At 39.6% G+C, this 16,190-nt stretch overlaps 1 protein-coding gene across 1 annotated transcript in view; it reads left to right on the top strand.

Annotated features, from left to right (window-relative positions):
- Jph1 (junctophilin 1) overlaps nt 1-16,190 on the top strand; it is a 98,040-nt gene that overhangs the window by 62,551 nt on the left and 19,299 nt on the right. The window contains exon 3 of the mRNA XM_031366956.1: nt 9,255-9,373. Within this exon, the coding sequence (XP_031222816.1) occupies nt 9,255-9,373 (119 nt within the window). The remainder of the gene's footprint in view (nt 1-9,254; nt 9,374-16,190) is intronic.

Here is a 16,190-nt window from a genome sequence, read left to right as displayed (position 1 = left end):
TGCAATGGTGGGAGTATTGGGTTCTGATGATGCCAAGTAACCTTGGTTTGTGTTGCTTATATTCTTAACATTTGCCCCGCATCATCTGGTTATCTCTACTGCTACCTGTCCTTGCTAAATCTGACTGGAGCCTTTTCTTCCTGTAATCCTGATTGTGTCAGAACTTCTCAGAGTCAAACTTGTCTCTGTGATCCTGTGCTTCTGGGATCTTGTGATCCTGAGCTTGTTAGAACACCTGGGATTGGAGCTTCCTCTGGGTGTTTTGGGAATGACTGCAGAGTTTTCATCCAAGGTCTGCTCAGGGCACCGGCCGGCCCACAAAGACAACCTGTGCCACTGGACTGGCAGAATTCCTATGTGCCTGGGTCTTCCTGGTCCCAGTTAGTCCAGGTGTTGGGACAGATGTTGTGTTCTCCTCACTTCTGATCCTGGGCAGGTTAGAGCGCCTGGGAGTGGAGCTTCCTCTGGGTGTTGTGGGACAGGAAGGAACCTGAGCCACTGGGCTGGCGGTGTTCCTGTGTGCCTGGTCCTGCTGGTCCCAGTTACTCCTGGTATTCGGACAGATGTTGTGTCCTCCTCACCTCTAATGCTGGGCGTGTTAGAGTGCCTGGAAGTGGAGCTTCCTCTGGGTGTTGTGGGACTGGCTTTGGAGCTTGTGCCCAAGGTCTGCTCAGGGTACCAGCTCAGCCAGTCTGGAAGAAACCTGAGCCACTGGGCTGGCAGAGTTCCTGTGTGCTTGGTCCCGCTGGTACCAGTTACTAACTGTGTTGGGACAGATGTTATGTCACGGGTCCATATGTCCTATTAGAAGGATGTGCTGATTATGACTCTAAGAACAACAACAACAAAAAAAAAAATTGTTGAGACCTAGCATGTAGAACTGGTGTATCATAAACACATGCTGAATGAATTTGAGATAGGGTATCTTATTTTGCTTTTGATTGACATTTTCCCCATGTTTAATTGTTATAAGCATCTTTACATGTGTTTGCCGGCAATTTGTACTTTTCTTTTGTTGAGTTGCAGGAATGCCTACATAGTCTCTATAATAGCATCAGTTTTTGATTTGCTATACTTTCCTTCATATAATCGATTATGAGTAGTTATAGTTTAAAGGTGTGTCTTAACACCTTTAACATCTTAACAACCATGTTTTTGAACTTGGGAAGCCCTCATTAAAAGGACTTTTATCCACAAACAATTTTAAGAATAAAACATCCTAATTTCTTCTATTGGGTTTCTAGAGATAAATCTTAAGGTAAACACCACAAAACAAATTTTAAGCAAACCAAGCATGGCAAATATGGCTATTACCCAGCCTTGCTTGTGAGCTGAAGGCCATCTTAGACTCTATAAGCAAGACACCGTACAAAACGATAAATAGCTTAGTAGGAAGGCATTTGCCTGGCATATGCAAGGCCCTAGGTTCAGTCTCTAGCAACAAAAACAAAGTAAAAGATAGTCCAGAGAAGAGTTAGAGAGGCTCTTTGGCCTGACTATGAAAAACAAAGTCTTTCATGGTGCTGCTGAGATGGCTCAGTAGGTAAAGATGCCTGCTGCAGAGCCCTACAGCCTGAGTTTCATCCCGGTACAAATATGACAAAAGAGAAGAAATTTCACAGAGTTCTCTGCCTCTACAAGGATAATATTACATGTACACACACATGTTCACAGAATCAAACAAATAAACCAAAACAAATGTATATAGCCTTTCAGCTCGTTAAGCAAATATTAGGGAATAAAGTTTAAAGGATTTAGTAATGAGAATTTATTTTTCTAAGGTTTAAAGTGTTCTAGATAGAGCAAAAGGAATCTTATAAATGAAGACTGATAAGTAAACTATAAGGTCCCCCCAAATCATTACATCTGTCCCCAGGGTAGTAGCAAAGTTGAGAAACTTTAGTAAGACACCAGGAATCAATCGAGGAATTGGCTATTTTACTCAAACATCCTGCCAGCTTACAGAAAGTGTCTATGGTACATGGTGACTGGTCATGTACATACCAGAATTCCAGGCATGAGGAATTAGAGAGAGTCTTGCAACTATAAATTATAAAAGATACCTGTGTATGTGGACTGAGGATTATCTTACTCCAAGTCTCCTAGTAGCTTTAACAAAAAGAGAAACAATAGATGGTGTTGTTTTGGTTGTCTGATACTAGGAAGACCAAACTGTTCCTGCCACTAAACAGTAAGAGTATTGTATCCCCTGGCTGCTATAAAACTGACAATGGAAACAGAGTAGAAAACATTTTGTCAAAGGTTTGTAAACAGTTTTCAGATGGACCTTGCTCCCCCACCATCCCTCATGAGCAGAAGCCAGGGGTATCATACTGTGTAGACATTTCTCAGATACAAAATATACTCTCACTTGTGACCTCATTGATAAGGACCATTCGAGGATCTGAAAGGATTTGGCCTAAGTGTTAACTCTAAAGCCTCATTTCTTCTAACACATTGTGCAAAGGTTTAAGTCCTGAAAGTATCAAATAGCAATCTTCATTAACAGTACCCTGCCCCTTTATGTCCATGTTATATCTAAATAGCTCAATATCACGCCCTTTCATGTTCCAAGTTATATATAAATAACTTGCTATTACTTTCAGGTAAAAGGAAGATGTTAAATTAATGACTCACTGTTAAATTATTTGTTTAAAGTAACAATCTAAGAACTCAGTCCTGAAGTTACCATTGTGGGTCTTGTTCTGTTTTATTTGTTGGTTTTTAAGGCCTTTTATGGAGGAGAACATTAACATTCAAGATCTCAGAGGTGGAAGGCAACTCAGTCGTGGTCTTCTGAACCAGGGTGGGGCAGCGGCAGGATCTTGTCCATTCTAGATTGAAATCTTCATTGTCTGTGACAATTAGCAAGTGTATAACGTATGGAAAGTTACTCTCCCAAGGAAGTATGTGCTGAGTCTTGCTGGACCAGTTTTATCAGAGCACCAAATCAAGACTAGAAGCATGGCTTGCGTACTCAGTGCGAGTGCCTCAGAATGAATTTACCTAAGTCTGCAGAGCCAGTTGCCTTCTGTCCCTACCCAGACTATTCCTTGCTCCACAGACTAATTTCTTCTTTGCAAGTCCTGCAACTGTCTGCATGAGATAATTAGTTTTCTCAAATCTAGGTTTCACATAAAGGAATAATGTCACAGTCCAAAAGTAAAGCCAACGGGTCTTTTTTTTTTTTTTTTTTTTTTTTTTTTTTTTTTTTTTTTTGTGCTTTAGCACCCATGATGCCATAGCCCAAGAAGTAATTCTTATTATTGTCAGGCATTTCCAAGGGAACCAGAGGGAATTAGGATTTGCTGAGGTGTTAATTGGGGAGAGCTAGAGGGTCTGGCTTTGACCCTCCAAAGCAGCCCCCAAGGGAGGCAAGCACTTTTGAGTCTAGCATCTGGCAGACCAGTGTGGTTCTGAACCAAGACTTGGTTTTCACTGGTCTGTTTCTCCTGTTTTTAAATTACCTGAATAATAATATTCTTTAGACATTTGAATGTCATAGAAAATCCCAAGGGCAGACCCTGAACCTATCAGATGGTGGCCTTTGCCATCAAGTTTTAAGAGTCCCATGAATTACTATATAAGACATTTTTAAAAGCAGTGTATTTTCAGAGCACTTTATTGTTGGGAAGAAAATGGATAAAATGTAGAAGTAGCAACTTGGTAAACATCAAAGGTATCTTCACCTTAGCAAAATCATGTTTTCTTCTGGATTCAAATTTTCATTAACTCTCTGTTAAACGCCTGCCATGGGTATGTGCCATGTGTGTGCCTCAGAAGAGCGAATACTGAGTCTAAGGGGACAACACTTGAATGTAGTTTTTGTAAAAGCATTGTTATATTTAAGGAACACCCCATAATTAAATTCTTTTAAAGGTTCAAGAATATTGAAATATTCTTCAGATCAAAGTGACTTTAGAACTCAAGTTGCTACATGGTCCCCAATGAAGGAGTTAGAGAAAGGACCTATGGAGCTGAGGGGTTTGCAGCCCCTTAGGATGAACAACAATATGAACTAACTAGCACCCTCAGAGCTCCCAGAGTCTCAACCACCAACCAAGGACTGCACATGGTGGGTCTGATTGTTCAGGCAGCATGTGTATAGTAGAGGATTGCAAATTCGATCATCAATAGGAGGAGAGGCCCTTGGCCCTGTGAAGGTTCTGTGCCCCAGTGTAGGGGAATGCTAGGGCCAGAAAGTGGGAGAGGGCGGGGTGGCAGGCATGGGGAGGGGGGAGGCAACAGGGGTTTGTTCTTGTTGTTTTTGTTTGTTTGGTTGGTTTTTGGAGGGGAAATTGGGAAAGGAGAAATTTACATGTAAATAAAGAAAATATCTAATAAAAAAAAGTAAAAAAAAAAAAGAAAAAGAAAACTAGTTTATAATTACTCTGACTGTGAATAATACGTACCATCTGGAAGTTCTGGCTACTCCAAGAAAGGAGGCAAGCCAGCCACCAGATCTCTGCACCAGAACTTGCTCCTTTTCTTAACCAGTTCATCCTAGAGTTAAAGCATTGTAGACTTACAAAAGGTAACCACTCTTGTTCTTAATGGTCCATCCTAAAGTTAAAACATGGTAGACTTGCAGAAGTGACATTCTAAGAGGTCAGTGGCTGCCGCCTCAGTTATAGGTGTGACTTCTCAGTTACTTTGTAATTATATCATAGGAGAAAGTATATGATAATAGTGTGCGCATATCGAAACTGTGAAGAGCCAAAGACTTGTATATATCATGGGTCTTAAGAAATGAAAAAGATCTTGTGTGTGTGTGTGTGTGTCTGTCTGTCTGTCTGTCTGTCTGTCTGTCTATCTCTGTAAATGTCTGTGTTTCCATACAATCAGCTCTGGTAGGAACCAGTGTTAATGCCTTCATCTGATTTCCTCAGACTGAGTGCTCTGACCAGGGACAGCAGCAGGTCTGACCAGCCATTTGTAGGTTTGTAACTAGCCATGGGACTTAAATAGATGAGTTCACACACAAGCCAGGAAAAAAGTCTAACCACGCCACTGAACTTGACCCCAGAAAGCTAGAATGTACTCCATTTCTCATGGTTGGAACCACCAGAAGTTCTCAGTGCCTCTGGGTACAGATGTGGATGTGGTCTTGTTCATCTGTAAGTAGTTCTGACTGACAGACACTGTACCTGGATTAGACAGAAAGGTTCAGTCTGGCTGCACCTTCAGAGAAGAACAAGTAAAAAAGTAAGTTAGGTACAAGAGTAGTGAATGTAGCTTCATTGACTCTACACTTCCAAGATGTGGTGACAGGAAGGGTAAGCTGTAGTCTGCTCTCCAGTTTGATGTATTATAAGACAATATAGAGATAATATTTCCATTGTATTTGGCTTGACAGAAGTGTGTTGCAGTTGTATCAAAATGTGTTGTTTAGTTTTATGGATTTATTGAAGTGCTAAGAAATCACATTAAAAGGGATCATGGCTGTACTCTTACAACTTCGTTAATTATGGTACCTAGACATAATTAGGCTCTATCTAAGAATAGCAGATAAAGTGGAAAATCATTCTGGAAAGGTAAAGAATTGAGAAGCTGAAAGAACGTGAATAGGGACTGTAGACTGGTTCCTGGGCCTAGAATTAGACTCAATCCCCCCTCCCTCAAATCAAAAAAGGATGGTGTCTTACAAGGTCAGTGCAGTCAGGCATTTCAGAATGTGTTCTCTTAAACACTTGCTTTTATTTTCACCTCAAATTAGTAATGCCCCATAGACAGAAACAATCAGAAATACCCCACGTGATACAAAAATAACCATCTGGATACGTGGAAGATGATCAATTCATTTTAATACTTTTTGCTTTTGAAGTTATATTTATGTAATTTCCCTCCCTCCATTTTCTCCTTGTAGTCCATACCATGTATCTGCCTTGTTCTCAAGTACATGGTTCTTTTTCTTTGCTATATGTATATATGTATGTATGTATGTATGTATGTATGTATGTATGCATGCATGCATGTATGTATGTATAAGTGATATAGATAAATATATGCAACCATACATACAGCTTTTCTAAATGTATAAATATAGCCTACTCAGTCTTGTAATTGCTGTGATTATAATTTATTCTTTTTAAAGCAGTTTTTAGTTAACCTGAGACTGAAGTGTTCTTATACACCTTTTCTCCCCACCTTGGGCCCACATGAAGGTTCCTTGTCTGACATCTTGGGTAAATTTGTTGTAAGTGATGAAGTAATGCTGATGCATCTACAGTAACATCCTTCATTCATGTAAGTGCCTGTACTTCATCAAGTAAAGTTCATTGGTCAGATTTGCATCCAGTCCTGATTATGTACATCCTACAAACTTTAGCACATGTATAACATCTGCTACAGTATCACATGGAGTTGTTTCTCTTCCCTAGCTATGCCCTCTGCGCTACCTGTGCCCTTCCCAACTCAACCCTGACAGCCATGCTCTCTTTAACATTCTTATAGTTTGTGGTGTACTAAATTTTTTTATTGAAAATAGACTTTTTTCATACAATATATTCTTTAGTTCACTTATTTCTAGGTGGTAGCCTAGCTATTCCTAAGGAATCGTCTTTCATTTTTATGTAAGTTAGGCTCTCAGTAAATACTGTGTTCATGCCCTGAGTTTGCAGCAAAGGACAGGAGGTAAAATCTGTAGTGTTTGCAAAGTTATAGATCTATAGGCCCAGCCAGGTTCTAGATAGAAGTGAGATGAGTCCCTGAGAGTCCAGGATAAAAGGGATGAGTGGATAAAGTTGAGTGGGGCCTCTTGCTAGCTAGTACACTGGTCTCAGATCAGACCCCGCTTTCTAGTGGTTTAGCCTAGGAAATCAGATTCTTGATCATCTCCAGCTGCCATTTGTGTTTCCTGAAAGACCAACTGGGGCATGGTACCATTTCCTGGATCACCCTCCCGTGTTGTCTGGGATGGGTGTGTACATTGCTTTCAGAATTAACTTAAACTTTTACTATTAGTTATCTGCCGTCCTGCCTGGTGCTGGTAAAATATAATAGAATTTGTACAAAGGCATTAGAGTAGGTGTGCATGCTAGCCATTGAAACACCAACTTAACAAGTCTTGAACTTGAAAAATAGACATACACACACACACTCACACATACACACACACACACTCACACATACACACACACACACTCACACATACACACACACAACCGAATATTCCCCGTCATTCTCTCTCTCCCTCCCTCCCTCCCTCCCTCCCTCCCTCCTTCCCTCCCTTCTTCTTCTTCCTCTCTCTCTCTCTCTCTCTCTCTCTCTCTCTCTCTCTCTCTCTCTCTCTCTCTCTCTCTCTCTCCCTTCCTCCTTCTCCCTCCTCCACATTCTGTTTTGTCTCTCCTTAAGAAGCCTTTTTTTTTAGTTCTACATGTGTGTGTAACACATCATGTAAGGAGGTCAGATCACATCTTCTGGGACATAGTTCTCTTGTCCTATATGGGTTTGGGGGTCCAAATGCCCTTTGTCACCCTTAGAGGCAAATGTTGAGCTATCTCACTGTCTCAAGCTCAATTCTTGTTGTATGTGTGCACATGTCTATGCATGCAGGTGACCATATGTGTTCAAGTGTGCTTGTACTCCTGTGGGCACCATTCACAGATCCTTATCAATTACTATAATAGACATTCCATTCTTTCATGTATGTTTAGTATGTGTCAGTGCTTTCTGAATCCAGATGAAGATCCCCTGGAACTGATAGCGTGAGCTGCCATGTGGGTGCTATTAAACCAGTGTGCTATGGGAGAGCAACCAGTGTTAACCACTAAGCCATCTCATCTTCCCAGCCCCCAAACTTAATAAAGTCATGTTCTCTTGAAAACAAACAAACAAACAAAAGTATGCTTGTATACATGGAGACTAAAAGGAGAGTTTTCTCTGTTGAGCACTCTGAGGTAGGCACTGGCCACTTCATTTTTTAAATTGAAAATAATTCTTTTCATACTGTATATTCTGATCATGGTTTTTTTTCTCTCTCATGTCTTCTCAGATCCTCCCCAATTCTCTGCCTATCCAACTCCATGCTTTTTTTCCTTTCTCTCACTTTAGAAAACAGGCAAAGGAAACATGCACCCCTCATTCTTGAGACAGAGTCTCTTACTGGACTGGGATTTGGTCAAGCCCAGGTATCTGCTGTTTCCACCTCCCCAACACTAAGCTACAATTGTGTACCACTATACCTGGCTTTTCTTTCCCTTTATAATGTGTACTTGGGGGATTAACCTCAGATTTTATGCTTACAGAACAAGTACATTACTAACTGGGCTATCATCCCAGCACAGGAAGCCCAATATTTCTTCTCCCCTCTAACAGGTGAGATTTTTAATGTATGAGGATGAACCAGGGAGGGGATAGAAGACCAAGAGATCCATTGCATCCTTACCAGCTCTGCTTCACTGGCTCCTTTCTCTTTCATTCAAACTCATAAATAAAAGGCAAAGTCAAGGCCAGGGAGATGGCTCAGCATGTAAGAGCAACTCCGTGGTGGTCTGAGTTCAGTCTTCAGAAGCCACACTATAGAATGAGAACCAGTTCCTACAAGTTGTTCTCTGACCTCTTCACACTCCTACTAGTGCCCCCCACACACACACAAATAACTTCTAACTTAAATTAATCAGATAAGTAGATATCTCTTCCAGGGCCCACTAGTGAGAGCCTGTGGTGTGCTAACTAGGCTTCCTCCCAGCACATGCACAGTGTGCTAGCTAGGCTCCTCCCAGCACATGCACAGAGGCTTTATGCTGATGGCCTGCAATACCACAGCAGGGCTTTTACACATAGGAATCAGCCAGCACTGATGCTATCAGTTCTGTTCATCTCTGCCACTTGACAACCTTTCCTCAATCAAATTCTTACTCAGTTCTACCAATGGAACTTGGTTGTGAGCACACAGCTAATTCATATGGTCAAATCCTACTCTACTCAACCAATCCTAGTTGGTTGTTTTTTGGAGTTGGGGGAATAGGATGCAAAATCAGTAGAAGGGTTGGTCCACTGAGTTCTGACAACCAGACAGTGTCCAGTGGTAGAGACCTTGTTCATGATTTTCTTTTCCCTTGGAAGCTGGACTAGGGTGATTCATCTGTGCTGTGGCTGTTGCTGAGGTCTCAGTAATATGATTAAAAGTTGCTCTTGCACTCGCAAGAGCCATGGTCGTAATTAATATTTCTATACCTAGATCAAGGTTTGGTTGTCCACAGGTAATCAATGCAATGACTGCCCTGCTGACCAGCCTTTTTATACCCATGCAGGACTGCACATGCCAGAGCAAAAGCTGACGCTGCTGACCAGGCTGCACTGGCTGCTCGTCAGGAGTGTGACATAGCAAGAGCTGTGGCCAGAGAGCTGTCACCTGATTTCTATCAACCAGGTAAATCTTGATTCCATCCTTTGCTGGGGAAGTTAGACCATGGGCTTTTCATTTCCTGTGCTTTATTTATTTAATTTTTGAGAACTTCATGCATGAGCAGGATATCTACTTCACTCCTGCCTCCCACATTCTCCTATGTCTTCCTCCCAAGCACATGACCTGCAATTATTACTGTTATACATGTACACATATGTGTTGCACAGATGCACACATGTGTATATATAACTGAGTCTATTTGCTTTGCTTGTGTGTCCAAGGCTGACTGACCACTTGGAATTGGACAACCTATGTCAGAACTCATCGATGCAGGAAACTGGTTCTTCCCATTCTTAGCAGTCATTGGCCTCCTATTGTTCTTCTTCTGGGTATAGGACCATGGGGAATTTCCCCACCCCTGTTAGCATGTTAACTAGTATTGTCATAATGACAGTTTTGTTCAGACAACCATATTGTTGAGAGTTCATGGGTACATTCCCCATGTTATGTATAGGAGTTACAGGAAACATCTTGGGCCTCTAGCTCTCACAACCTTTTCGCATTCTCTTTTGAGGATTTTTTTTCTCTAAGCATTAGGTTATATTCACTGCAGTTGTATCAGTTGCAAAAGCATTAGGTTATATTCACTGCAGTTGTATCAGTTGCAGCTGGGCATCACCCAGTGACTTATTCTCTACATTGTGACCAGTTGTAGATCTCTTTAATGGTCTCCACCTATTTGAAAAAGATGCTTTGGTGGGAAGTGAAAGCTACACTTACCTTTGAATATGCAGGTAACTGTTTAGAATGCATAGAAACCATACTGCTCTCTTCTAGGAAGGATATGCCCTTCATGCCCTCACTGGCTATGAACCTGGTTTTGCAGCACCTGGCATGAGTTCTCTCCTTTGGGGTTGACCTTATATCCACACAGATAGCTATTGGTTTCCTCCAAGATAAAAAATCCCACTCTTGTACCATTGTGGATTTTATCCCAGTTCAATTATTGTTCAGTTCTACAGGCTTTACAACTAATGAGGAATTCTCTACACTAATTTACAGTGGCTGTATCAATTTGCAATCCCATCAACAGTATCTCAAATCTTCTCTGGCATTTGTTTGTCAGTTGTTTTTCTTTTAAAAAATATTTTATTGTTATTATTTTAAATTATGGGGGGCATGGAATGTGCACATGACTGCAGGTCCTCTACTAGAGCTGTATGCATTCTTTTAAAAAACTTTTTATTGATGCTTTGTGAGTTTCATATCATGCACCCCAATCCTATTCATCTCCCTGTCCCTTTGTATCTGCCTTCTGCCCTTGTAATCTCCCTCTAAAAGAAAATAAAAAACAAAAATTTTAAACAAACAAACAAAAGAGTATAGCAAATCTTTCCATTTTTACTATCCCTTTAGAGCTTTACCACCTAAATTAGGTTTGTTATTTATTGTGAATGAGAGTGTCTCCACGGCCATCTTCCCAGTGTGTTTGCTATGGTGTGTAATTTTTTAAGTTGATTGTTTCCTGCCTCATTGCTGAAATGATGCTTATCATTGCTAGAAGTTTTCTGGTGGGATTTCTGTAATTTCTGTGTATACTGCATAACCTGTAACTAGGGTTGACTTTTCCATCTGTATCCCTTTAACTATTGCTTCTGTTAGTGTTCCAGGCACTTCATTGAAAAGTTTTCCGGTGGGATTTCTGTAATGTCTGTGTATAATACATAACCTGTAAATAGGGTTGACTTTCCTATCTAGATCCATTTAACTATTGCTCCTGTTAGTGTTCCAGGCACTTCATTGAGAAGTTTTCTGGTGGGATTTCTGTAATGTCTGTGTTATAATACATAACCTGTAAGTAGGGTTGACTTTCCTATCGAGATCCCTTTAGCTATTGCTCCTGTTAGTGTTCCAGGCACTTCATTGAAAAGGATGGATGTAGGAAGGATGGACAGCCATGGCTTATTCTTGATTCTAATGGGATTGCTTCAGATTGTTCCCCATTTAGGATAACATTGGCTGTGGGTTTGTCATAGATAAATAGCTTTTATGAAGTTGAGGAGTGTTCTCTCAAGTTCTACTTTCTCTAGTACTTTTATCATGAAGGCATGTTAGATTTTGTCAAAGGCTATTTTTGCATCTATTGAGGCATCTATTGAGATGATCATGTGAGTCTTTTTCTTGTTGTTGATTCTTTTCTTGATTTGAGTATTAGAGGGATACTGTCTTTGGAGAAGGAGCTGAGAATATTCCTGCTTTGAAGTGTTGGTTGCTCTTTTTTGAAAGTCTGGTCAAATCTGCTATGCGTCCATCTGGGCCCGGGTGTTTTGTTTCTTTGTTTTTTAGTCAAGAGGATTTTTATCACCTCTATATTTGTTATGGGTCTGTTTCAATGATCTCTTCCTGGTTTAACTTTGATAATTCAGATGAATCTAGAAATCTGTTCCTTCTAGGTTTAGTAGCTTAATAGAATGTCAATCTTTATCACCTTACAACAGTCTCCATTTGCTTGGTGTCTGTTATAACATTTCCTGTTCATTTCTGAGTCAGTTAATGTGATGGGGGATATGGTTTGTAGGGTTTGTTTATTTGGCTAATTGGGCTAAAGATCTTCTGCCTTGTTTATCTTTTCAAAGTACCAGCTCTTAGATTTTTTTTATTTTTGGTTTTGTTTTGTTTTGTCTTGTACTCTTTGATTTTATTTCATTTCTACTCTGATTTTTGTGTATGTGTGTGTGTTTTTTCCTGTCCACTGGATTTGGCTTTATTTTTCCCTCTAGGTTTTCTAAATTCTTGAGTTCCATCTTGCATAGGGAGTGAGGCGTGAATCAGGGTCTCTTTACACAGCCCTGGTTGACCTAAAACCTGCTATATAGACCTCAAACTCAGATCTTTCTGTCTCCTACGTGCTTGGACTAAAGGCATATACGACCACTCCTGGCTTGGGAGTGTTCTGATATTTTAATGTGGGCATCTAGAGGTATAACTTTCCATTGTAGAACTGCATTTAATGTGTCCAAGAGGTTTTCTTATGCTGAGGTTTCATTTTCATATAATCTCCATGAGTCTACGTACAGTCCTTTGCTATTTAAATTTCATTATATTACAATTCAAAATGATACATAGAATTAACTTTTTAGAAGTTTTAAAGACGTGTTTCCTGGACTATATGATATATTTTAGAAGTTTCTGTAGGCTGCTGAGTAGAATATATAGTCTTTAGTGTTCGGATAGACTACTCTGTAGATACCTATTTGATGTACAATGTCATTCAGTTCTGATGTTTCTCTATTTCGATAAACTGTCTGTTGGTAAAAGTTGGGTCTTGAAATCACCTGTTATTAACTGACTTAGAGTTACTGTGTGTCTTTCCTTCAGTAGTATACATTTTATGAAGTCAGGTATAAAGTTTAGCATTCCAATGTCTTCTTGGTCAATTTTTCCCTGAATTACAATGTAATCTTTATCTCTTCCAACTAGTTTTTGGTGGAAGTCTGTTTGTCAGATAATAGGGACAATACAGCTTCACGCTGCCTGACCCCATTTACTCATGATACTTTTGTTCATCCTTTCTCTTTACGGAAGTGCCTATCTTCAGAGCTAAGATGAATCTCTTACAGAAAGCGGACATCCATTTTTAATCCATTTACCAATTTTTGACAGGTAGTGAAGGCCATTACTAGTTAAAGTGTGTATTGGAGCCAGTCCTACAACAGACAGAGGAAGATCCACTCCCAGGCATTCTAACACCCCCAGGATCATAGCATCAGAGGTGAGGAGGACACAACATCTGTCCTAACACCAGGAGTAACTGGGACCAGCAGGACCAGGCACACAGGAACTCTGCAAGTCCTGTGGCTCAGGTTCTTTCTGGCCTGTCCGGGCAGGTAACCTGAGCACACAGATATAGCCAGGACAGGTAGCACCAGAGATAACCAGATGGTAGGAGGCAAGCATAAGGACATAAGCAACAGAAACCAAGGTTACTTGGCATCATCAGAAACTAATTCTCCCACCATAGCAAGTCGTGGACACACAATCACACCAAAAAAGCAAGATTCAGATCTAAAATCACTTCTCATGATGATGATAGAGGACATTAAGAAAGACATAAATAACTCCCTCAAAGAAATACAGGAGAACACAGGCAAGCAGCTTGAAACCCTTAAAGAAGAAACACAAAAATCCATTAAAGAATTACAGGAAAACACAATTAAACAGGTGAAGGAAAGGAACAAAACCATCCAGTAACTAAAATGGAAATAGAAACAATAAAGAAATCACAAAGGGAGACAACCCTGGAGTTAGAAAACCTAGGAAAGAGATCAGGAGTCATGGATGTAAGCATAACCAACAGAATATAAGAGATAGAAGAGAGAATCTCAGGGGCAGAAGATACCATAGAAAATATTGACACAACAGTCAAAGAAAATTCAAAATGGAAAAAGCTCCTAACCCAAAACATCCAGGAAATCCAGGACACAATGAGAAGACCAAAGCTAAGGATAATAGGTATAGAAGAGGGTGAAGACTCCCAAATTTAAGAGCCAGTAAATATTTTCAACAAAACTATAGAAGAAAACTTCCCTAACCTAAAGAAAGAGATGCCCATGAACATACAAGAAGCCTAAAGAACTCCAAATAGACTGGACCAGAAATTTCTCCCTTCACATAATAATCAAAACACCAAATGCACTAAACAAAGAAAATTTTATAAGCAAAAAGGAAAAAAGGTCAAGTAACATATAAAGGCAGATCTATTAGGATTACACCTGACTTCTCACCAGAGACTGTGAAAGCTAGAAGATCATGGGCAGATGTCATACAGACCCTCCGAGAACACAAATGCCTGCTATTATACCCAGCAAAACTCTCAATTACCATAGATGGAGAAAACAAGATATTCCATGAGAAAACAAAATATACACAAATCCAGCCCTACAAAGGATAATAGATGCAAAACACCAACATAAGGAGCAAAAACTACACCCTAGAAGAAGCAAGAAAACAATCTTTCAACAAACCCGCACAAACCTAATTCTACCTCTAACAACAAAAATAACAGAAAGTAACAACTACTTTTCCTTAATATCTCTTAATATGAAAATTAATATTACCAACAAACATATCCTAACCAATTGAAATTCAAAAATATGAAGATTTAGAAATTTGTTGACTGTTATCCAGTGGTCTCTCTAATTTGGTAATTGGAGAAATAGGTCCAATATTATACAATCCATACACACTTTCTGCTTGTTTGCACATGACAGTGTCTTGCTGTGTACCACATAATGGTCTTGAAATCATCCTTCTCCTATCTCAGCCTCTGTATTTGTAGAATTATTTATTTAATGTTTTTACACTATACTATGGTTTTCAGAACAGCTTAAATATTTCAAAATCATTTACACAACCAAAAGAAATATAGACAATTAATTTGGGAGGTGACTTATAAGAGAACAACAAAAATTGAGACTGAATGCTTTGCTTGAATTTATAATTATTGTGTCAATTTTGAAGAAGAGGAACTTATAGCTTACTCTTTTTCTGAGATGAATGCTTTACAAAATCACCACAGCCAATGAACCAAATTCTTACCCTCATCTAATGTCTGTGCCACCCTCCAAGCAGAACAATTGTTCATTGAAACAGTTGGTGAATGACTTTATGAATAGACCATCCTAATACACACACCATTTCTTAAATGAATGTAACCTGTTCCCTGTAGGCTGAGAATGAAGACACTCAACTCAAATAGCTTTGACCATAGCAAGAAATCTGTATCCAAAAATTCATGCCTACAATTCAAACTTGGCACAGCAGAACTGTCAGCTCTTAGCTTAGCAACTTTGGAAGTAAAATCCTTTGGTGATATGAGGGACAGTGAAATACAGCCTTATTACAATGAACTCCGATGTCTAAAAATTGTTCTTATTTTGGGCTTGTACCACAGTAAAAGCCAAGATTTTAAGCTCTACTAAAAACAAAACAAACAAACAAAAAGTCTTTATCTATTTATGTTCATTTAAAAAATACTAATAGTGATATAGTTTTTTTTTTTTTTTCACGTGGGAGGCTTTATTAACAGAGGCGCCTCTGTGGGAGTGAGGGGTGATGTGGAAGATGTGAAGAAGAAAGAGAACTATGGGTCAGGTACCTGTCTTTTATCTAGGCAGTGATGCAGGTGACACACGCACAGAGTGTGTGCTATGTGGTACACTGTCATCTAGAGATGATATCATCACTGGGTCTAGGAGCTGGCCTAACAAATGGAGTACTAATCTACTTATTGTCTGTGTCTAATGTTTCATGTAGATTTCATGACCGCCAAGTGGTTTTCCTGTATATCATAGCAAAGAGTAATGTTTATAAACATGTATGTTGTACCCACCACTCAGATATTCAGTCACTTAACTCTTAACATGTCTTCATAGGAAAGTTTAAAATATTGATTAATAATTGGAATCACTGCTCTGTAGAATGTGGAGCATCACCTGAAGAACAAAGACAAATGTCTCCAAATATGCCAAAGAGAAGACAAAGTCATGAAGGGAAAGTCTGTAATAGCAAATGTGTGTCTTACCTGCATGTGTGTTTAACCTTTGAAAACAGCCCCGCTTTGTCTGTACTGAGTGTTTGTCATTCATCATAAGACCCGTGTGACCACTGCCTACTGACTTTTCCTGCTGTTGGTTTTATATTTTAGCTGTTCACTCAGGGTTATGGCTGCTTTAAGTCAATTTTCTCCTCCTAGTAAATGTTGTTGCATGACTCACTGGCCATTCAAAGCTGTGATTGCAAGGTGAGTCCTTGTTCACTTTTTTTTTTTTTTTTTTTTTTT

Source organism: Mastomys coucha, unplaced genomic scaffold (genome assembly GCF_008632895.1).
Source record: "Mastomys coucha isolate ucsf_1 unplaced genomic scaffold, UCSF_Mcou_1 pScaffold14, whole genome shotgun sequence".
In the NCBI taxonomy this organism is placed as follows: domain Eukaryota; kingdom Metazoa; phylum Chordata; class Mammalia; order Rodentia; family Muridae; genus Mastomys; species Mastomys coucha.
Note: the sequence above shows the minus strand (reverse complement) of the source record. Positions and strands in the feature narration are given on the sequence as shown.